At 40.1% G+C, this 24,106-nt stretch overlaps 1 protein-coding gene across 2 annotated transcripts in view; it reads left to right on the forward strand.

The window, feature by feature from the left end:
* Positions 1-24,106, forward strand: part of SPTLC1 (serine palmitoyltransferase long chain base subunit 1) — a 62,309-nt gene that overhangs the window by 15,595 nt on the left and 22,608 nt on the right. For both annotated transcript variants that reach the window (XM_003938196.3, XM_003938197.4), the window contains exons 4-7: positions 3,199-3,292; positions 4,096-4,168; positions 11,511-11,643; positions 19,196-19,325. In XM_003938196.3, the coding sequence (XP_003938245.1) occupies positions 3,199-3,292; positions 4,096-4,168; positions 11,511-11,643; positions 19,196-19,325 (430 nt within the window). The remainder of the gene's footprint in view (positions 1-3,198; positions 3,293-4,095; positions 4,169-11,510; positions 11,644-19,195; positions 19,326-24,106) is intronic.

Consider the following 24,106-nt stretch of genomic DNA (forward strand, 5'->3'; position numbering starts at 1 on the left):
AGAATCACCTTCTTTACCTATTTACCAGTTTCTTATTGCTGATCTTTAGGTATTTATTTTTTTATCCACACAGCTTCTTTGGGCTTAAAACTACTCTTTCTAAACTATATTCGCTATTAGCTCGTTATGTGGAGATTCAGAGAAGGTAATCTGTATCTCCTAATGAGAAATGTTCTTATTTTACCTCCTTGGATGACAGTCAGTGGATAACAAGTTCTAAGTGGATAGTTATTTTCCCTGTAGCCCTTGGAGAATTTCTGCATCATGGCCTGGCCTCTGTTCTAGGGAGACTAGTGTCAGTCTAATTGTCATTCATCTTACGTTTTTTTCAACTGGCTTTCACAATTCTTTTTATCTGTAAAATTCTACAGTTTTACTGTCATGCATCTTGTAATTAATTCATATTTATCCTCCTTGGGATTCATTTTTGTACTTCAGTCTGTGAATTCCTGTCTTCTATGAATTCTGGGAATTGTTTTAGCTGTTATCTGTTCAAACGTCGTCTCTCACTTTTTTCCTCCAGTTTTTCCCTGTAGAACTAACGTTCAGTGTACTTGTGACCTTATATCCTCCATGTTCAGTATGTACTCTTTCATATTTTTATATCTCTTGTTAATCTCAGCTCTGTTTTTCATTTTTCTGTTGTGTCTGATGGGGTATTTAATGTATCTTTTGGATTTCTAATTTTATTGGCTCTTAGATTTTATTTCTGGAACTTATGTTTGACTATTTAGCATGTCCTTGGTTTTGTTTGTTTTTGAGGCAGAATTTTGCTCTTGTTGTCCAGGCTGGAGTGCAATGGTGCAATCTTGACTCACTGCAACTTCTGCCTCCTGGGTCAAGCAATTCTGCTTCAGCTTCCAGAGTAGCTGGAGTTACAGGCATGCAGCATCATGCCCAGCTAATTTTTTTGTATTGTTAGTAGAAATGAGGTTTCACTATGTTGTCAGGCTGGTCTTGAACTCCTGACCTCAGGTAATCTGCCTGTCTTGTCCTCCCAAAGTGCTGGGTTTACAGGCATGAGCCACTGCACCCGGCCCAGCCTGTCCTTTTCTCAGTAGCTTTTTAACCTTTCCTTATATTTATACTTTTGGTCTTCAGCACTTCCTAGAGTCCAGCATCTTTGTATTCTTGTGCGGTGGCCCTTCTGTATGATTCTCCTGCTGACTCTTACTCGTGGTCAGGTTGTGGTTTTTGACTGGTAAAGTTGTTTTCTCTCTTTTGAATTCTCTCAGGTCTTGACTGTGGAGATGACTTTCTGGTTGGTTTTACTTGCTTCTGCAGCATACCCTGTAAGATTTTAGGTTCCAGAATTCCTGTATCAAGTGCCTGTTATGACTTACTCCTGCTAGCCTGCATGGGGCACAGGTCTGAGACTTCTATATCTCAGTGGAAACTTATTTCCCTGAGAAGTAGGTTCTCTCTCTGCTTTAGTGTTGAAGAAACTGAGGATCACGGAGGTCAGTGATGTCCCTAAGCTTCTGGAGTCATCAGTAGCTGTAATGCAGGCAGGATCTGTCTGACAGACTCTACAACCCATGTTCTTTTCACGGAGTCTTCTTGCCTTTTGTATGAGTTAGTCAGCTTTCATAAATTTACTTCAAGTTGTCATTCTTTTCTTTTCCTGGTTTCCCAGCATGTGTTTTCTCATGGATGACTAATGCTGTTAAAAGGTATCGATGAGAATAGTGTTTCTCCATCTTTTCTGGCTGCAGTGCATTTTGTAGAGCAACCCCGTGCGTGGACCAATACAGATTCATAGTTCCTTCATTCACCTTGTGCCGTGGTTCTGATACTTTCCTTTCTTTTACTGTTTCCTCTGGTTAAAATAGGCTGATTTGTGACTAACTTGGTCTCCCAGCTTTTTAACAGTTTGCAACCCATAATTTGAGCCCATGATTTTGAAGCGTGTCTCATGGCTGGAGTATAGATCAGCAGAGGACTTAACACAAGTATGCTGAGGAGCACATTCCCCTGTCCCAGCTGGGCTCACATTTGGCTCCGGTGTAGCTGCCACCCACATTCTCCCCACTCCGCAGGAGTGTGAGGATTCCTCTTTTTTTTTTTTTTTTTTTTTTTTTTTTGAGACGGAGTTTCGCTCTTGTTACCCAGGCTGGAGTGCAATGGCGCGATCTCGGCTCACCGCAACCTCCGCCTCCTGGGCTCAGGCAATTCTCCTGCCTCAGCCTCCTGAGTAGCTGGGATTACAGGCACACGCCACCATGCCCAGCTAATTTTTTGTATCTTTAGTAGAGACGGGGTTTCACCATGTTGACCAGGATGGTCTCGATCTCTCGACCTCGTGATCCACCCGCCTCGGCCTCCCAAAGTGCTGGGATTACAGGCTTGAGCCACCGCGCCCGGCCCGAGGATTCCTCTTAAACAGCATTCCAGCATTAACTTTAGACGTTGGGAATATATCCCACTTATTCTTTAGTGGCTTCCTGTAGATGGCATTTCTTTTTAAGTCACTTAACTGTACAAGATCATAACTCACTCTGCCTGTTCTTACCTTTGATCTTATTTAATATTTTCTTCCTCTTTAGTTTATTCCAGATTTTTCTGAGATACTTTATTTAGCAACTTCATTCTTAGGCAAGTTTTAAAACCAAAGCATTTAAGATTTGCCATTCATTCACCTTGGAATTCGAACTTATTTTTCTTTTTTCTTTTAGTAGTACAGATAGTTTATTAAAAATAAAATTTGTGGGCCGGGCGCGGTGGCTCAAGCCTGTAATCCCAGCACTATGGGAGGCCGAGGCGGGTGGATCACAAGGTCAAGAGATCGAGACCATCCTGGTCAACATGGTGAAACCCCGTCTCTACTAAAAATACAAAACATTAGCTGGGCATGGTGGTGCATGCCTGTAATCCCAGCAACTCAGGAGGCTGAGGCAGGAGAATTGCCTGAACCCAGGAGGCGGAGGTTGCAGTGAGCCGAGATCACGCCATTGCACTCCAGCCTGGGTAACAAGAGCGAAACTCCATCTCAAAAAAAATAAAATAAAATAAAATTTGTGGAAAAATATTTTAGTGTACCATGCTCTGATACTACTTTTTAAAGACAAGAAATCAAAGACCAATATGCATATAGGGTAGGATGACAACACCATGTTGTTGTGCCTGCCACCAAGGTAATATGATAGCATGTAACATGAATGTGTAATTGACATGTACCAATCTTTTTCTCTTCCCTAGCCCTCCAAGCCACAAAATTGTGGTGAATGGAAAAGAATGTATAAACTTTGCCTCATTTAATTTTCTTGGATTGTTGGATAATCCTAGGGTTAAGGTGAGTAGCACATAATGCTGAAGTGGACAGATAACATTATGATTTAAGAAAGTGGACATAAAAGACAAATGCAGGCCAGGTGTGGTGGATCACTTGAGGTCAGGTGTTCAAGACCAGCCTAGCCAACATGGTGAAACCCCATCTCTACCAAAAATTACAAAAACTAGCTGGGCATGGTGGTACACACCTGTAGTCCCGGCTACTGGGGAGGCTGAGGTGGGAGAATCTCTTGAACCTGGGAGGCAGAGGTTACAGTGAGCCAAGATGGTGCCACTGCACTCTAGCCTGGGCAACAGAGCAAGACTCTGTCTCAAAAAAAAAAAAAAAAAAAAAAATCAGAGTATTGGAAAGGGCTCTGCAAGTTTTTCCCATTACTTTTTGTCTGACAGAGTTGTGAGCTGGACCTAGACAGAGGGAGACAAGAGTGTCTTTTGAGGCTCAGTGTTGAGCAACAACCACAGATCTGAACAGGCCAGACCTGGGGAATAGTTGGAGAAGGGTTTAGGAAATTGCTGTCTCTCCTATTGGGTTTGTGGGCCAACAAGCATTTTCCAAGAAAGACTTAGGCCCTCAAATGCAGAAAAGTTAACCAGTTTTGAGAATCAGGCTAATATAACTTTTCCATATTTTAAATCATACCTCTGTCTTTACATCTGTCTTGTCTTTATATTCTGTTAGAGTTGTCATAGTTCTAACAACACAGTAGAGGAAGAAGGAACTACGTGGGTTAAAGAATAGGAAATGTTCGTTTTGAACTCCTAAAAGATAAATGATTAAAGTGTAATTCTTTAACTTCAATCAAGGCAGCAGCTTTAGCATCTCTAAAGAAGTATGGCGTGGGGACTTGTGGACCCAGAGGATTTTATGGCACATTTGGTAAGTTTCTGTTGTGTGTGTGTGTGTTTTTTTTTTCAAACGACTGCTTTCAATAGTTAAGATTCTATTTTAGGCCCAGCACAGTGGCTCACACCTACAATCTCAGCACTTTGGGAGGCCGAGGCGGGCAGATCACCTGAGGTCAGGAGTTGAAAACCAGCTTGGCCAACATGGTGAAACCCTGCCTCTACTAAAAGTATAAAAATTAGCCAGGCATGATGGCAGATGCCTGAAATCCCAGCTACTTGGGAGGCTAAGGCAGGAGAATGGCTTGAACTCTGAAGGCAGAGGTTGTAGTGAGCCAAGATTGCGCCACTGCACTCCAGCCTGGGCGGCAGAGTGAGACACCATCTCAGGGGAAAAAAAAAATTAATTAATTAATTAATTAATTAAAAATTGTTCAAAGGAATTTATTGCTGAAAATAACATTTTGGCTTACAAAATGTCGAAATGTGGGGAAGGTAAAACAAGGGAAATATCTTTTGACTTCCATCCTCATTTCCATTTCTGAATCTTTCTGCTTTAACAGTTAAGTTTTTTACTTTTGTTTTTTTTTTTTATGTAAGGGAGCACCTTACTTTACTCCTTAGTTGGTTTGGTGGTTACATTAGTTGTCTTGGAAACAAGTCATGAGAATAAGTGTCCAAGAATCCTACAGCTGGAAGAGATCTTTAAAATTAGAAACTGGCCTGGGTTAGTGCCTCACGCCTGTAATCCCAGCATTTTGGGAGGCCGAGAAGGGAGGATTGCTTGAGCCTAGGCATTTGAGACTAGCCTGGGCAACACAGTGAGACCCCGTGTTTACAAAAAGATTAAAAAATTAGCTGGACACTAGCATGCACCTATAATCCCAGCTACAAAGGAGGCTGAGGCAAGAGGATCACTTGATCCCTGGAGGCTGAGGCTGCAGTGAGCCATGGTCACACCACTGCAGTTCAGCCTGGATGACAGAGTGAGACCATCTGAAAAAAAAAAAAAAGGAAGAATAGAAACCTAGTATCCTGATTCCCATTCTTGATGGCAAGTTCAAAGAAATGAGCTCATATCAGATTCTGTCATTTTCCTCTAGTCTAATGCAAATGGTTTGTTTGCTTGGTTTTTAATTGGTAGGGAATTATTTTCTTGCCAGGTAAACTAAAAGAGTTATGTTTTATGGGGTTGTTGACTGTAATCTGATAAAGGCTTTCTTTCTGTGACTGTTTGCTGAGGTAAAGGAATTGTTTTCTTAAAAGCCTATCTTTCTAATGGGTTTTACTGACATGCGTGACTTGGCGCCTGCTTGAGTCTTGATCTGAAAGACAGGTGAGAGACTTATTGCCAAGTCCAATGTGATAGTTTCAAATCTTCGAGACAAGTTTTCTCAAAGCTGTGAAATACATTGTTAAAATAGCCCAGTCACCTTTCCTTTTGGATCACCTGCATAATAGCGTGCTAGATGCTTCCAAACATGAGGTCTTTAGATTAGTGGGTTTTAAATTAATTTTCTTGATTGGGTAATTCAATGCGTAATAGAAACTTCAAAAAGTATACAGAGATAGACATGGGAAATCTCCTAACCTCAGGTTCTGTTTTCCCCACTGCCATCCTACCCCTTTAAAAAGACAAGCTACTATCAGTAGTTTCTTGTTAATTCTTCCAGAGACCTTTTTCCCCCGCGCATATGTGAACCACTTCCGCACATGTATTTTTCCCCCATTCTTAGAAAAACGCTAGCGTACCATACACATTGTTTTGTACTTTGCTGTTGACGTGAGTGTTTTAAATTTAAACTGGATTTGATCTTTCTGATGTTTAAATGGGCTGCCAGCGGCAGTATGATGAAGGCAATTGTGGGTTTGATCCTCTGAAAGCCGCATTATTAGTCACTGAGTCAGCTTTATCCTAAGGTGAAGGTTCAGACAGACTGTGGCTTCTGGACAAAGGTTGCAAGATAATTTGCAGTGGGATTGTTTTCAAACAAGACACCAAATCTACAACTTAAAGTAATGTGTAGTGTTTTCTGAGTGCATTGTCCTTCAGATAACCAGGGTTTTATTCATTCTTAACAGTTGCCCATCTTTACTTGTCATCTTTTTTCCTTTCTTTAAATATATATATAGCCCATATTTTTACTTTTTTGATTTCTGACAGGATTTTTTTCTATGTCCTTTTTCATTCTGGAAGCAATAACTTGAATTATTATAGTTTTATTAAAATACCTTGAAATTTTAGCATTAGATACAATCAGAGAAGCTACTTGAAGTCATCTAAGGCTAAATTTTATATCTAAAATACCCTATATAATTAAATTATTCTCAGTGTGAAGGGGATGTTTGCCTTTTGCACCAAACAATAATGCAGACATGAAGCCCTGTTTCTCTTGTTTGCAGTTGCTTATGTATTATTGAAGAGTTTAATTCGAGGTATACAATCACTTTCCCTGGACTCCCACATGATTGCTTTTAATATTGTCTTCCCCGACCCCCAAAGTATCACATTCTAGTTTCAAAACACCCCTTGTAGCTTTCTTCTCAACTGTTGAAATAGTGAATGTGAATCACTTGTAAGAGTGTTTCTTTATTAAACATTCTCTCTTGTTTACGATTTCATGGTGACATTTATGTTAAATGACTAATTCAGAAAAAGTAAATGGATCAATGATTGAGTTAAGATTCATCTAGTTTTTTAAGGCTAAACAGTCCCCTACCTCCTAGAGGCCTGACAGGTAGAAAACGAAACAAGTTATTAGAACAGTTTCCTTAGGACTGTGGACTAGGTTTTTCCCACCCACTGATGCATGTTTTAGAACTGAGCCATTGGTTTTATTGAGTTATGGAGCCTTCCTTTCCTCTAAGGCCAGTGGGACCCCAGGGTACTTAGGATATTGTCTGTTGGTGAACTTTTTGTTTGTTTCTTTCTTTCTTTTGTTTTTAGTACGTTTAGGTCTTATTCACCTGTGAGTTATTTTTGGTCTGTTTTGCATATGTAATGACTCATTGTCTTAAACTAGGTCACAAACAATTGGGTGGCAAGGTTTCATTATGAAAGATAATAGCATTTATTTGTGTTCCAGAGCCAGTCTAAACAGTTGTTCAGTTCAGTAGTTTATAAAAATATTTGGCTTCTTTGTTTTAGAACAGTCAACTGATCCATGACTACCTGTTCCAGTAAGAAGAACATTTCGTCATAAAATTCCTAGATCTGCCACTTCTTACTAGTCATGGGATCATGGTTTTCTCAGGTGTAGGTAGGAACAGTCATTGCTTGTACAGCTTTAGAACAATTTGGTAAGGATCACATAAGATACTGCATGTGAAAACATGAAAAACATTTGGCCCTATATGTTTTAGTGAGTACCTAAGGGCTATCATTTATACTCTTAAGAAGAAAACTTGTCCATGTCTCTAGGGATTTTTTTTTTTTTTTTTTTTTGAGACAGAGTTTCGCTCTTGTTACCCAGGCTGGAGTGCAATGGCGCGATCTCGGCTCACCACAACCTCCGCCTCCTAGGTTCAGGCAATTCTCCTGCCTCAGCCTCCTGAGTAGCTGGGATTACAGGCAAGCGCCACCATGCCCAGCTACTTTTTTGTGTTTTTAGTAGAGACGGGGTTTCACCATGTTGACCAGGATGGTCTCGATCTCTCGACCTCGTGATCCACCCGCCTCGGCCTCCCAAAGTGCTGGGATTACAGGCTTGAGCCACCGCGCCCGGCCCTGGGATTTTTTTTTTTTAAGGACAGTATGTATGCAAAAATATGAAGGCCTTAAGAGAAAACATAGTTTGTTTCTAAACTGTCCTGAACTCAGGTATTTTATGGTGTTTTCTCTGGAACACAACCAGGAAGGCCATAATCTCTCCTCCTCGTGAGAAGCTGAACAAGTGGCTCTTATTAGAAGATAGTCTTAACTATTCAGAATTCAGCTTAATTAGAAGACTGCCTAAAGTATGACCAGGCTTTTACTTTTAAAATAAAACCTTTTATTCTACAAATGTTGATATAAATTAAACAAACTCTTAAATAGCATATTGCTTGTTCCAGGCAGTGTTCTAAGTGTCTTATCAGCATTTAACTCATGCGGTCTTCCTATTAACCCTTGAGGAAGGTAGGACTGTTACCCCTGTTTGACAGAGGAAGGCACCAAAGCTGCCCAGGGCTGAACCCCCAGGCCTACCTACAGTCTGAACTCTGTGATGTCCGAGGTAGTGAGGCCTCCTGTCCCTGAGGCTCTGGTGAGGGAGCCAGACAGGCAGATAAACAAGTGCAAGAAAGTGCTGAGGGCTGTGAGGTGTGCTAAGGGCTGTGAGGTGTGCGGAGGCATTCTAGGATGCTCCCACTTCTTTGCCGTGTTTATTGCTAACAGTGAATTGGAGTACATAGTGCTTTAGTTTTATTCCATGCAAGTCTACATTTCCAGTTAGCGAAATGGATCATACACACAGTAGATATGGACATCAAAAGTCGAAGAAAAGTGAGTGCCCATGTAGTATTCCTGCTTGCTGCCTCCCGCTCCCTAGGACTGAGGGTTTCTTCATCGCACAAAGACTCATCAAGAGAAACAAGTTCTGCAGTTATCCATATTTACCTGTCACAAAACCTGTTTTGCAAGGCTGACATCAGCTAAAACCCAGCGTCTCTTGATAGAAGTAAAAGACTTGTCTTTTTGAGCTTTCAAGACTATGCTAGAACCAATAAGTCATTGATTTATTATTGAGAGACTACTCTTCGCACTTTATGGCAACTGTATATAAACAGTTATGAGTATACCTAATGATGGGAAAGATTTGTAACATGCTAATTTTCATCAACTAGGTAACACATTCTAAAGTCCTGAAACAGGGTCACACACAGTTTTGCAGTCTCATTATCATCAACAAAAAGAGTCATTTAGAGCTGAGAAGTCTACAGAATGACTTAAAATTCCTTTTGTGTTTAGCAAAAATAGTTTGTATACATAGCATGTTTTCTTTTTGAAATGGAGATACCAAATGAAAGTAAACCACTGTGGCCTGGGTTGTCCTTCTGGCTGAATTGTGAAGGTTTGCGGCAGATATTTTCAATTAGAAACACCATTATAATTTGAAGGAGGCCTCCTACCTGGGAATGTGAGAAGTGGCAAAGTGATGGCGCTCAGAGAATGGTAATGAGGATGAGAAGGAAGACGTACCCGAGAGTAACCCATGCTCGGCTCCTTGGCTGCTTGGCTGCTTTCCTCTTTCTTGCTAGATTTTGCCTGAAACCTGTTCTGATAGCATCTCTCCTTGAGGGTGGCTGTTACACAAGGGATCACAACCTTGAATTTCATGTGATTGTAATGTCGGAGATCTGAGACTTGAAGATCAACTGGGACATGTTCTTCTAAACTCTGTGTGTTGTCGTAAAGTCCCACATTTAATATTGGTATAGTGAAAAGTGTCCATTTTGTAAAATAACTATAACTAATTGGTTAATGGAAATCAAATGGTATTGACTGTGTTTATATATATATATATATATATATATATATATTTTTTTTTTTTTTTTTGAGACGGAGTTTCGCTCCTGTTACCCAGGCTGGAGTGCAATGGCGCGATCTCGGCTCACCACAACCTCCGCCTCCTGGGTTCAGGCAATTCTCCTGCCTCAGCCTCCTGAGTAGCTGGGATTACAGGCACGTGCCACCATGCCCAGCGAATTTTTTGTATTTTTAGTAGAGACGGGGTTTCACTATGTTGACCAGGATGGTCTCGATCTCTCGACCTCGTGATCCACCCGCCTCGGCCTCCCAAAGTGCTGGGATTACAGGCTTGAGCCACCGCGCCCGGCCGTGTTTATATGTATTTTAATGTACAAATAAGAAGCATGCCTCATATTTTATCACTATTTGATAGGAATGGAATTAATGTTTTAACAGTTCTGTAATGTTCTTTAGGAAGTCTGTAAATAAACTGCCTCCTGCCGCCAGGCCGTCAGCTCTCTATACTGCCCCTAGCTCAGGATTGCCCAGACCGCCTGCCGTTGCCCATGCTTGGGTTCTCATCAGTAGATGCACCACGGCTCCCTCATCCTGGGTCTCAAACTCCAACTGTGTAGCCTTTGATTTCCCTCCTTTCTCACATAGCTCTCTAAAGCTGGAGGGCCTGGCCGCTTCTAGCTCTCCCCACACAGGGCCTGTTGTGAAACTCTGTTATCTAGTCCTCCAGGCTTGGGTCCTGCCATAGTTAAAAGAGCTAAAGGAATTTTAAAAAATTCCTTTCCCTGCTTGATAATGTCTCATTTTAAGACCACTTAAGTTTTAAGATGCTAAGCTAGCCAGTGGCCTCTTTATTTTAAGCGTCACTGGTCCTCCACCCCAGGGTGTGAAGCTTCTGGATTCAGTCTGAGAGGTGAAAGGCTGTAACAAGGAACCATGATTTAAGAGGAAAATAAAACATGTCCGTCTAATAATTATAATGTATCCTCATTATGTCAACATTCTCTTTACGGTGCTTCTCTAAAACGACTACATTTCCTTTTGTACTGTAAGTTTGAAATCTTCATTGCACTTATAAGAAATTCAGAGCCGGGCGCGGTGGCTCAAGCCTGTAATCCCAGCACTTTGGGAGGCTGAGGCGGGTGGATCACGAGGTCGAGAGATCGAGACCATCCTGGTCAACATGGTGAAACCCCGTCTCTACTAAAAATACAAAAAATTAGCTGGGCATAGTGGCGCCTGCCTGTAATCCCAGCTACTCAGGAGGCTGAGGCAGGAGAATTGCCTGAGCCCAGGAGGCGGAGGTTGCGGTGAGCCGAGATCGCGCCATTGCACTCCAGCCTGGGTAACAAGAGTGAAACTCCGTCTCAAAAAAAAAAAAAAAAAAAAGAAATTCAGACAGAAACCCAGCCCCAGAAAATGATGAGAGGTGCCACTACTAAGTGCTGACACAGATTGTTAGAGAAGTGGTCACTGGAGTGCTAGTAAGTGTCACTGTCTTGACGCAAAGTATACAGGGTTCTTTTTGCTGAAATGCAAACAGACATTAGTAAGTTAACATCAGACACTGGTGAGGCCTCAGTGGTTTTGGTTGAGGACAGTTAAAGCAGGGAAACTTGGTAGGCCTTGAAGTCTTACAGTAGAGTGATATCAAAGCATAACTCAAAGTTGGAGCTGCCCCAGTAGCACATTTTGCAGATAGATGAGTAGCTGATTTAGTTCATGTATTTTAGAAGTAGTGTGGGCCTAGAATTATTTTTATAGATCTTATATAATTTATCATTTAAAAACAATTCCATTTTGGCCATCAGGTGAAAGTATTGATAATTATACCGCTTGTGTTCTTTTATTCTTTAGTAGCGAGAAAGAATTATAAGACAATTTAACCATTTTACTTTTTTAACTGAAATAGATGTTCATTTGGATTTGGAAGACCGCCTGGCAAAATTTATGAAGGCAGAAGAAGCCATTATATACTCGTATGGATTTGCCACCATAGCCAGTGCTATTCCTGCTTACTCTAAGAGAGGGGACATTGTATTTGTGTAAGTAACCTTTACCTAGTTTTCTAATAGCAGTTTCTTTGAAATAATACTGATTGTCTTAGAGAAATACTTCAATAGAAGTTATCTATATAAAATAATATTGTTTTTTGTTGTTTTTCAAGAAGTAGTCACCTCACCAAAAGTTTCAAAATTTGTGAAACCTTCACTTAGAAGATGCTTAAAGGTGTCTGTAGTCATTTATCTGCCGTGATAATTATTTATCAATGTCCAGATGAGGACAGCTGTCTGCCTTTGTGTAGCTCTGGGGCTGTATGGTATCCTAGTCCGTGATCACTTAGACCGCCTGGCAAAGTCTCTCCATGTCTCATCACTCACTCACCCCGTCTCCTGTTCTCAGCTGGTCTTGCTTCCTGGCTTATTAAGATAGAGGACCCATAGCTTAGACACTTCCTTGACTACCTGCAAGTGGATCTTCACACTCGCATGTGTGTTGTGAATGCCTGTTACTGTGGTTTACTGTGAAGGGCAAGGACAGAGGGCAGCCAAGCAAGGGCTGGCAGGGCTCAGGCTGCTGATTAAACAGGCAGAAGCTTCTGCTGCACCAAGCCAAACCCCTGTCGTCCTTGGAGTGGGCTAGAATTTGGGTCTCAAATTTACTTTTATTTCCTTGTTTCCAACACCATAGCCAGAGTAATCTTTTAAAAATGTAAATCCTATCGTGTCACACTTCATTTAATACAATATGGAGCTTCTGTTCCTAAAATGAAGATGCAAGTCCTTTATATGATCTTGTGAGCTCTGTACCACTTTTCAGGCTCATTTTGTACCATTTTCCCCGAGGTGTTTAAGCTATAGCCTTGCCAGTCTTGTACGCTAGTGTCCCCTCACTTCAAGGTCCTTGCAAATGCTCATAACTGACTAGACACTGTTGCTCCTCTCCTCTCCTCTGTAATTCCTTCTCATCCTACACATAGGTCACCTCTGCAGGGAAGGCTTCCCACACCTCTCAGCAGGTCAAGACTTGCCCTGCTGCATGTGGACAAAATCTTACAGCCAGAGAGAATTTATTATCCTTGTTTATCCTATTATCTCACAGTAGCACCCAAACTGCCTGTCAAGGTCATCCTGCTTCTCAAGCCTCCCTCCCTTGCACAGACACACACACACACACACACACACACACACACACACACACACTCTGCCCTACTCACTTGCTTCGTACTTACTATACTTTTGTAGAACTTGTAACAGTTTGTAATTTTATATCTGTGTAGTTATTTGCTTCTGTTTCTTGCTGGAGGCCCATTACTTAGAATGGTATATATCGCTTAGTAATGGTCAATAAACACTAGTTCAGTAAATGAATGAAAGGAAGCCGGAGCTCACAGTAGGGGTCCAGGTGCCTGTATGGTAGAGCCTGGCCTCCCTGGAACCCTGCACTGGCCTCTTACTTACCACTCACTGTTGGAACTCTTGCTTGTGCAGCAGCAGAACTTACTATCACACTTACTGCAGAACTGACTCTACCTGGGGTTTCTGGGGGTACATGTGACCCATTCCTCACCATAGCCCTGCAACAGGCTGGGAGCACTACAGCGAATGTCCTGGGTCTAAGTTATATACTAAGATGACCATAAAAATGAACATTTTTATTAATTTCTGGCACATAGTTTAAAAAATAATCTGAAAAGACTCATCACAAACTGGAGTGCCATCGACTTAAAGTGTTTCTAGGTTTTTAGTAAAAGCAGAGTGAGAGACAGCTGTAGTGTCATTCACTGTCACTTTAAACACAAGCACCCCACTATAAATTCTTTTTGAGTTTACGTCCAGAAAAAGTATATGGTTACTGGTGAACTCGTATGCTTCATTTCATAAATACTACATTGTCTTTTAACTGTTAGGAAATATAGACTAAATTCACTTCCATGTATTATGCCCAGTGTCTTAAAACTTTAGTTTCCAGTAAGTTGCTGACCTGTTTAGTGTGCTACATAATTTTAAATATTATATTCTACCTGAAATGTGTCTGAGTGTAGGAGTACTAGAGGTAAACGTGGAGTTTGGTAAATTGGTTTTGATAAATTTGTCAGGCATAGACACTGTCTACTGCTTCATTTCCTTCCTTTCAGTAAACAGTGTTAGTCCTTTGTGCTTTGCTAATAGTGGGTCTCAGTACAGTGGTCGTTCATGGACTTAAGTCTGTCCTATCACTCCGCTAAGTCTCTGTTCATGTTACTTGACAGATCTTTTTAAAATTAAACTTTTTTTTTTTTTTTTTTTTTTTTTTTGAGACGGAGTTTCACTCTTGTTACCCAGGCTGGAGTGCAATGGCGCAATCTCGGCTCACCGCAACCTCCGCCTCCTGGGCTCAGGCAATTCTCCTGCCTCAGCCTCCTGAGTAGCTGGGATTACAGGCACGCGCCACCATGCCCAGCTAATTTTTTGCACTTTTAGTAGAGACGGGGTTTCACCATGTTGACCAGGATGGTCTCGATCTCTCGACCTCGTGATCCACCCGCCTCGGCCTCCCAAAGTGCTGGGATTACAGGCTTGAGCCACCGCGCCCGGCCTTAAAATTAAACTTTTTACGTTCAGATAATTGTAGATTCAAAAGCACTTGAAAGAAATAATACAGAAATCCTGTGTACTTTTTACTAAGTCTCTTTTAGTGGGGACCTCTTGCAAGACAAACAGTTTAAAGGCCAGGATACTGACTTCATAATTGTCAGGGTACAGAACATTTCTGTCACCACAAGGATCCTTCATGTTGCTACATCCACATTCCTCCCACCTGCCCACTCCTGCCTACTCCTTAACCCCTGGCAACCACTAATCTGTTCTCTATTTCTATAATTTTGTCATTCTAGGAGTATTATATAGGTGGAGTCATCCAGTAGGCAACACTTTGGGGTTGGCTTTTTCATTCAGTGTAATTCTCTGATGATTTATCCAAGTTGTTGCTTGTATCCAGAGTTGGTTCCTTTTGATTGTTAACTATTACTCCATGGCATGAAGGTACCACCATTTATTGAACCAGTTACCTATTAAAGACATCTGGGTTGTTTCCAGGTTTGTGCTAATTAAAAAAAAAAAAAAAAAAAAAAAAAATGCTGCTCTAAACATTCACGTACATTCATGCTATGTGAACATAAGTTTTTATTTCTATGGTATATGTGCCAAGGAATGCAGTTGCTAGGTTTATAGTATTGCATATTTAGATTTTTCAGGAACTGCCAAACTATTTTCCATAGTGTCTATACCATTTTACATTCCCATCAGCAATATGTGAGTGATCAAGTTTCTCCACGTCCTCAGAAGCATTTGGTGTTGTCGCTGCTTTTTCAGCCAGTCTGATAGATGGGTAGAGAAATTTATATTTTTCTGATGGATAACGATGTTGAACATCCATTTATATTCATATTTGCCATCTCTTCAGTGAAATGTCTTTTCATGCCTTTTGTTCATTTTCTAGTTGTATGATTTGTTTTTATACTAATGAGTTTTGAGAATTCTTTATACATTCTAGATCATAGTTCTTTACCAGATATGTGGTTTGCAAATACAAATTTTGATGTCCACGTATTCATTGCTAATATATAGAAATGAAATGGATTTTTTGTGTGCTGATCTTATATCCTGCAACCTTGCCAAAATCACTTAATTAGCTCTAGAACTGTTTCTCTAGATTGCTTAGGATTTTCCATGCAGACAGTTGCCATGTCATCTGTAAATAGTTTTATTTTCTGATCTATATACTTTTTATTTCCTTTATTGCCTTATTGCACTGGCAAGAACATCCAGGACTGTGTTAAGAGTAGTAAGAGAAGACTTTCTTGCCCTGTTTCTGATCTTAGAAATCTAAGCGTTTAATCTTTCATGAATAAGTGTATTGTTAGGTGCAGATTTCTTATAGATATTCTTTATTACATCCACTTTCCTGCACCCCATCCTTTTTTTCTGAGCATTTTCATTGTAAATCAGTGTTGAATTTGGTTGACTACTTTTTCTGTGTTGTTGGTACAGTCGTGATTTTTCTTTTATTGTCAATGTGTAAAATTTTTCTTTTTTTTTTTTTGAGATGGAGTTTCGCTCTTGTTACCCAGGCTGGAGTGCAATGGCGCGATCTCGGCTCACCGCAACCTCCGCCTCCTGGGTTCAGGCAATTCTCCTGTCTCAGCCTCCTGAGTAGCTGGGATTACCGGCACGTGCCACCATGCCCAGCTAATTTTTAGTATTTTTAGTAGAGACGGGGTTTCAACCATGTTGACCAGGATGGTCTTGATCTCTTGACCTCGTGATCCACCCGCCTCGGCCTCCCAAAGTGCTGGGATTACAGGCGTGAGCCACCGTGCCCGGCCTAAAATTTTCTTTTTTAGTCTGTTAATAACATTGATTTATTTTCAAATATTGAACCAGCCTTGTATACCTGGAATAAACACCACTCACTTGGTTATGGTATGTCTGTGTGTGTGTGTGTGTGTGTGTGTGTGTGTGTGTGTGTACATACATATATAGCTAAATTCTATTTGCCAATCTTTTGTTAAGGATTTCGAATCTGTGTTCATGAGGGAGACTGTCCTATAGTATACTTTTTTTTTTTTGAGACAGAGTTTCGCTCTTGTTACCCAGTTTGGAGTGCAATGGTGCAATCTCAGCTCACCGCAACCTCCGCCTCCTGGGTTCAGGCAATTCTCCTGCCTCAGCCTCCTGAATAGCTGGGATTACAGGCACGTGCCACCATGCCCAGCTAATTTTTTTGTATTTTTAGTAGAGACGGGGTTTCACCATGTTGACCAGGATGGTCTCGATCTCTTGACCTTGTGATCCACCCGCCTTGGCCTCCCAAAGTGCTGGGATTACAGGCGTGAGCCACCACGCCTGGCCAGGTATACTTTTCTTGATACTTACTTTGGTTTTGGTAGCAGAATAACACTTTATTGAATCAGTTGGGAAGTGTTCTGTCTTCTATTTTGTGGAGCTATTTTTATAGAATTATTATTATTATTTTTTTTTTTTGAGACGGAGTTTCGCTCTTGTTGCCCAGGCTGGAGTGCAATGGCGCGATCTCGGCTCACCGCAACCTCCGCCTCCTGGGTTCAGGCAATTCTCCTGCCTCAGCCTCCTGAGTAGCTGGGATTACAGGCATGCACCACCACGCCCAGCTAATTTTTTTCTAATTTTAGTAGAGACGGGGTTTCACCATGTTGACCAGGATGGTCTCGATCTCTTGACCTCGTGATCCACCCGCCTCGGCCTCCCAAGGTGCTGGGATTACAGGCTTGAGCCACCGCGCCCGGCCCAGAATTATTTTTAATTATTTAGTTGTTCGGTAGAATTCTTTCATTAAACCATCTGAGCCTGGAGATTCCTTTTTTGCAAGTATGTTAATTCCAAATTCAGTTTCCTTAGTATTTATCAGGCTATTCAAATTGTGTTATATTGAATGAATTGAGGTAGTTCATGTTTTTCAAGGAATTGGTCCATTTCATAAGTTGTCAGATATATATGTGTGGTCCCATTCATGGTATTTCCTTATTATTCTGATGTCTATAGAGTTTACAATGATATACTCTGTTTCACTCTTGGTGTTGATAATTTGTGCTTTTTCTCCTTTTTTCTTTGTTAGTCTTGTTAGAGGTTTGTCCGTTTTATTGATCTTTTTAAGGATTGCTCTTTGTTTCGTTGGTTTTTCTCTATTGTATTTTTATTATCAGTTCTGTTATTTATTATTTCCTGCCTTTTCCTGCCTTCTGCTTATTTGTGGTTTGTTTTGTTCTTTTTCTTGATTTTGAGGTAGGAGCTTAAATGATTAATTTGAAACTTTTTCTCTTTTCTTGTATGTTCCTTTAGCGCAACTACTTTAGTTGTGTCTCACAGATTTTGATGTGTTGTGTTTTCATTTGTATTTAATTCATTTTTGTTTTGTTTTAAAAGGTGGGGTCTCACTATTTTGCCCTAGTTGGCCGTGAACTTCTGGGCTCAATGGATTCTTTTGCTTCAGCCTCTTGGGCAGTTGGGGCTACAGCCACACACCCCTGTGTCCAGCTTAACCTTTCCCTTTGACCTATGGATTATTTAGAAGTGTATTGTTTACTTTTTAGGTGTTCGGAGACTTTACGTTTGTTGTAGTTTGGTTTATGGCTAATACTGTAGTCTTATTTTAGAATATGTTACATGGGCACTTAAAAAATGTGTATTCTGCTGCTATTCAGTGGAGTGTTCTATAAATGTCTGTTAAATTTTTTTGGTTGATGGTGTTTTTGAGTTCTTCTATCTTGCTGATTTTCTGTCTAGTTCCTCGTGGTGTCAGTTGTTGAGAGGGATAATGACGTTTCCAGCTACGATTGTGGGTTTGTCTGTTTGTTTTGTCAGTTTTATCAGCTGTTGCATCTCAAGTTTTTTAGCTTTTTTATTTAGTGCATATCTAGGTATCTTTGTGTCTTCCATTTCATCACTGAGGCTTTTTATTTCATTTGCTTCAGGTGTCTTCATGATAGCTCATTAAAATATTTTTATCGTGGCTGCTCTAAAATTATTGTAAAATAATCTTGACGTCTCTGTCATCTCACTATTGGCATTTGTTGTTTCATTCTACTTGATATCTTCTGGTTCTTGATATAAGGGATATTTGATGGAAACCTAGATACTTTCATATTACGCTGTTGTAGTCCGTGTCTAGTTTAAGCCATCTCTTTTATCTGGCTTTCTCTGACATGGTTCAAACAAGGGATTGGGAGACTGCTGCCTCATTACTCTTCCAGGAGGAGGGACAATCCAGGGGCCCTACTCAGCCTCCATTGACACTACTGGGGGCTTCTTTGTTGCTGCTGGGTGTTGGTGATAGTTCTGACTCTCCACTTGCGCTCCTCTGACACTGCCCAGGAGGAGATGGAGAGGGTACCCACTACTGCCAGGCACAGGTGGAAGTTAGGGCTCTCTGTGTTCTTTGCTGACACCACAATGGGGGTGGTGGGAGTCCACTTGTTACCAACTGATAGGAATAACAGGCTCAGCCTCCCACTTGGCCTTCCCTGACTAGGAGGTGCGTCGCCTTGTTATGGCCTCTTGAGGATCAAAGTCTAGCTTCCCTGCTCAGCCTTTGCTGACGTGGATCGGCTTTGATACCGCCCATTTTTTCATGTGCTGTTTAGCTACAATAGAATAGTTAGTATCTAAAAGTTTCTATCTAGCTGAGCTGCCAGTATTACTTTTCAGGATAAAATAATGCAGAGTAATGTGTCAGTCAAATCAGATGCCACTGATGGTGAGGCATACCAGTATTTTATGTTTCTTAGAAAAGTATGTGAATAAACTGGTAAGTCATCCATAGTAAGATGCATGCTGATTTTGGAGATGTTAATATATAACCAGAGTGTGCTTCTTGGAATAAATATGGTAGTTATGTGAAAAGGACTCGTGAAATGAAGAGCAAACAGTGACATGTAAATATTCAAACATGTTTTATTTATTTGCTATGCTCATGTTAACAATCAGCGATTGCTCAGCTTTAAAAAAAAAAAAAGCATTTCTTTTGAGAGTGTTGACAAGACCCTTTAAACCCAATTTGGTGGGTCTCTCTTCCTTGCAGAGATAGAGCTGCTTGCTTTGCTATTCAGAAAGGATTACAGGCATCACGTAGTGATATTAAGTTATTTAAGCATAATGACGTGGCTGACCTCGAGCGACTACTGAAAGAACAAGAGATCGAAGATCAAAAGGTATGATTCTTTTGAAGAAAATGATACAGTTCTTTTGTACTTTCTAACCAGCTAAATTATATATGAAATGGTAATTTGTCATGAAAACTTGCCTGCTGATCACATTTGGATATTATGAAGGGTGTTCCTGCTTATTAGATATACTTCTTGTTGGAGAGCCAAGTCTGATTGTAATTGCCTTGTCATTGCCGTAATTATATATAGGAAATTGGGGGGAGGTAATCCAAGCAGCTTTCTAAGAGATCAGAAGAGGGTGAAAAACAGCACACGCTTGGTGAGGCAGGGAGATGTCCACTCTCAGCCAGGCATAATGACACCAAAACTTACTAGGGCTTTAATTACATGTACTTAGTGATTTCAGAATAGGCCTATTCATACCAGAATAAATCATGTATCAATTACACAAGGAAAGAATGGCAGCAAGCTTATTATATTAATGTATGAACAAAGTGAAGCCCTTTCTCCCTATACCACCTGTATCCTGCTCTGAGCAGCTGCTGCCTGTGAAATGACTGCCCCTAGCATGGTCTCCTTCCAGCTTGCAGCCCTGTTTTCAGTTCTTTCCTCCCAAGAACCTACATAACCCCAGGTGATGGTGGTTTGGAAGTAGCTTCTTGGTGTTCTGATTAGAGAGTGGAACAGAGGAAGTGTGTTAAAGCATTACCGTTAAAATTATAATTTATTTTCCCCTGAAAACACAGGTAAGTAAAGTAATTCAGATCTGTGGTTCTGAGCAGGGCACCGTGAGGTGTGTCTTCATTTCAGACACACTTCAAAGTAGACTTTGCCAGTGCAACTCATTCATAACTAGAATAAATGATAAATATGCTCATCATATGTCTTAATTCTGTGTTTTCAATTTTCCAAATATTTACATTGTTCGTTTAGGATTCTGTCATCTTTGTTTAGGTGTCAGTCTAAGTGCAGCACTAAATGAATATACACATTGTCGTGATGAATATGCATGATCTTGCCATTTTATGCTAAATCTGCTATAGGCTAATGTTTCACATTTACACAATTTAGAAAAATCTGTAGGGAAAATCTTAAAACTGAGCCCATTCCACTGATTAATTTTTTTCTACAAATTATAAAAAGATGTTACTTAGGATGATTCAGTAATGGAATGCTAGTCTGCATTCAGTCATAGAACTGCAGTCTGCTGCCATTTGTTTTGCCAAGTTAGTATTGTATAAATTTGAAAAACGTCAGATTCAAGATTTGTATGTGCTTATTTTTCTACAAGATCTGTAAGCTGGCCAGGCACAGTGGCTCACACCTGTAATCCCAACACTTTAGGAGGCTGAGGCAGGTGAATCAGGAAGTCAGGAGTTTGAGACAAGCCTGGTCAACATGGTGAAACCCTGTCTCTACTAAAAATGCAAAAAAATTAGCTGGACATGGTGGCGGGTGCCAGTAATCTCAGCTACTCGGGAGGCTGAGGCAGGAGAATTGCTTGAACCCAGGAGTCAGAGGTTGCGGTGAGCTGAGATCATGCCACTGCACTTCAGCCTGGGCAGCAGTGCGATACTCCATTTTAAAAGTAAAAATAGAGAGATCCAAGATGGCTGATCGCTAGCAGTTCGAGATTGTAGCTCCCAGTGAAAGCGCAAAGAATGAGAGGACGCCACACCTTCACATGAATTCTTGTTGCTCACGCACCAGGAGATTCCCAGCGGAAGAGCCCCACGGGTCGCCAGCGCGACTCTTGTGACCAGCGAGGCGGTTTTGCCGGCCCCTCGGAGTGTCGGTTCTTGGTGCAGAGTCAGAAAAGCACCGTCAACCTTAATGCCGCTGATTTAGTCGGTGCAGTGGGTTGCTCAGATTTCGGCGCTGAGAATCAGTAAGTTGGACGTCCACTCAGAAACCCAATTACAAAGATGGTAAATGCAAAGATCACAGATGGATAAATTTATAACGAAGGGAAGAAAACAGCCAAAAAAGGCTGAGAATACCCAAGATCAGAATGCCTCTCCCTCAGCAGGGGATCACAGTTCCTCATCAGCAACGGAACAAGGCTTGATGGAGAATGAGTGTGTTCCAATTACAGAAGCAGGCTTCAAAATGTGGATAATGAGAAACTTCTGTGAATTAAAAGAACTTGTTCTAACTCAATCTAAAGAAACAAAGAACTTTTAAAAAAAGGTTTGACGAAATGTTAACAAGAATACACAATTTAGAGAGGAATATAAGTGAATTGATGGAGCTGAAAAACACAATACGAGAACTACATGAAGTATGCACAAGTTTTAACAGCCGAATTGATCAAGCAGAAGAAAGGATATCAGAGGTCGAAGACCAACTCAATGAAATAAAACAAGAAGACAAGATTAGAGAAAAAAGGATACAAAGGAACAAGCAAAGTCTCCAAGAAATATGGGACTATGTGAAAAGACCTAATCTACGCTTGATAGTTGTACCTGAATGTGACGAAGAGAATGAATCCAAGCTGGAAAATACGCTTCAGGATATTATTCAGGAAAATTTTCCCAACCTAGTAAGGCAGGATAATATTCAAGTCCAGGTAATACAGAGAACACCACAAAGATATTCCTCAAGAAGAGCAACTCCAAGGCATATAATCGTCAGATTCACCAGGGTTGAAATGAAGGAGAAAATACTAAGGGCAGCCAGAGAGAAAGGTCAGGTTACCCACAAAGGGAAGCCCATCAGACTTACAGCAGATCTCTCAGCAGAAACCCTACAAGCCAGAAGAGAGTGGGGACCAATATTCAACATCCTTAAAGAAAAGAACTTTCAACCCAGAATTTCACATCTAGCCAAACTAAGCTTCATAAGTGAAGTAAAAATAAAGTTTTTTGTGAACAAGCAAGCACTCAGAGATTTCATCACCACCAGGCCTGCTTTACAAGAGCTTCTGAAAGAACCACTACACATAGAAAGGAACAAACAGTATCAGCCTTTCTAAAAAAATACCAAGAAGAGCATCAATATAATGAAGAATTTACATCAACTAATGGGCAAAATAGCTAGCTAATATTAAATGGCAGTATTAAACTCACATATATCATTATTAATTCTAAATTTAAATTGACTAAATCCCCCAATCCAAAGACAGACAGGCAATTTGAATAAAAAACTAAAACCCATCAGTATGCTGCATCCAGACCCATCTCACATTCAAGGATACACAAAGACTCAAAACAAGGGATGGAGAAGGATTTACCAACCAACCAGAGGGCTAAAATAAATAAATAAAAAGCAGAAGTTACAATTAAGCAACAAAGATCAAAAGAAGCAAAGAAGGACATTATATAATGATAAAAGGATCAATGCAACAACAAGAAGAGCTAAAGATTCTAAATATATATGCACCCGATACAGGAATACGCAGACATACAAGACTTATAAAGAGACTTAGACTCCCACACAATAATAGTGGGAGACTTCAACATTAATATTAGACAGATCAATGAGACAGAAAATTAACAATGATATCCAGGACTTGAACTAGATCTAGAACAAGTAAATGTAATTAACATTTATAGAACTCTCCACTTTAAATACACAAAATATACACTCTTATCAGTACCACATCATATCAACTTAGAAGTTTAAATGAAAATAAATAAATAAATAAAAATAAAAAATAAAAGTAAAAATAAAAAAAATCTGTAAACCATGGAATTTTTTTTTAGTGAGCAACAATAGGAAATAAAATTAAGTATCTTGAAATTTATTTCTACTTTATAATTTTTACGTTTTTACTAATTAATTTAAATTTTCCTTGCCAAGAGCAGGCTTTCTAAGTAACTTTACATTTTGGTTTTTGGTTTTTAGAAATACTTATTTTCGATTTTATTTTCACATAAATAATCTAACCATTAACACTTTGAATGTTTTCTTTGTCTATTTCCCAAGTGCTGTGGTTCGTATATTGTTTCTTATCCCTTTTCCTACAGGGTACTCTTGTGTCATATTAATTATTCTTAAAGAATGGTCAGTGGATTTGAACAGTACTTCATAAAAGAAATATACATAACTATGAACAAGTGAAAAATAGCCTGGCCTCACTAAGAATTAAGGAAATTAGGCAAGGAGTTTTGCCTGGCACATTTTTAATGGTAATAGTCAATGCCAACACAGGTGTGGTAAGACAAAGAGTGTTCCTATGACACTGGAAAGAGTTTAAATTGGCACTGCCTTTCTAGAAGGTAGAAGGGCAGAAACATCCCAGGATCTTAGTCTTTCCGTGCCCTTTGACCCATTCCTGTGATGTTGTTTGAAAAAAGTTATCAGAAATGATGTCACATGCTGAAGGATATTCATATTGTGATATGAAAAAAAATGAGGGGAACAACTAAATCCAACATGAGGGAAATAGTTCAGTAGTTCATGGTATACCCACAGATAGAACGTCCCCGTTAAAATCGTGTAATCCTAAGTAATCTAGAAATACTCACAGCAAATGGTTTTTAAAAATCAAGTCCTAAAACTACAGTAAAATCCTGATTTTGAACAAAGTAATTTATATGCTTATACAAGAAAGATAAAAATTATCATCATGTAGTATGACTAGCTAATTTTTAAAATTCTTTTTGTACTTTTTCATCTCCCAAGAATCCTATATTGCATATTTTTAAATCTAAGACAAATGTTTTTCCTTAAAAAAGACAGGCAGAGGTATAGCATGCCCTGTGTAGCAATTAGGGTGGCATCTCTTCATCAGTCACTCCTAACATATTGCTAGCTCCCCAGCTTCACTTGTGAGTTGACGGAGTGAAGATGATTGAGCAAAATCAGTCATGTATACTTTTATA

The sequence above is a fragment of the Saimiri boliviensis genome, chromosome 2, assembly GCF_048565385.1.
Source record: "Saimiri boliviensis isolate mSaiBol1 chromosome 2, mSaiBol1.pri, whole genome shotgun sequence".
Taxonomy (NCBI): Eukaryota; Metazoa; Chordata; class Mammalia; order Primates; family Cebidae; genus Saimiri; species Saimiri boliviensis.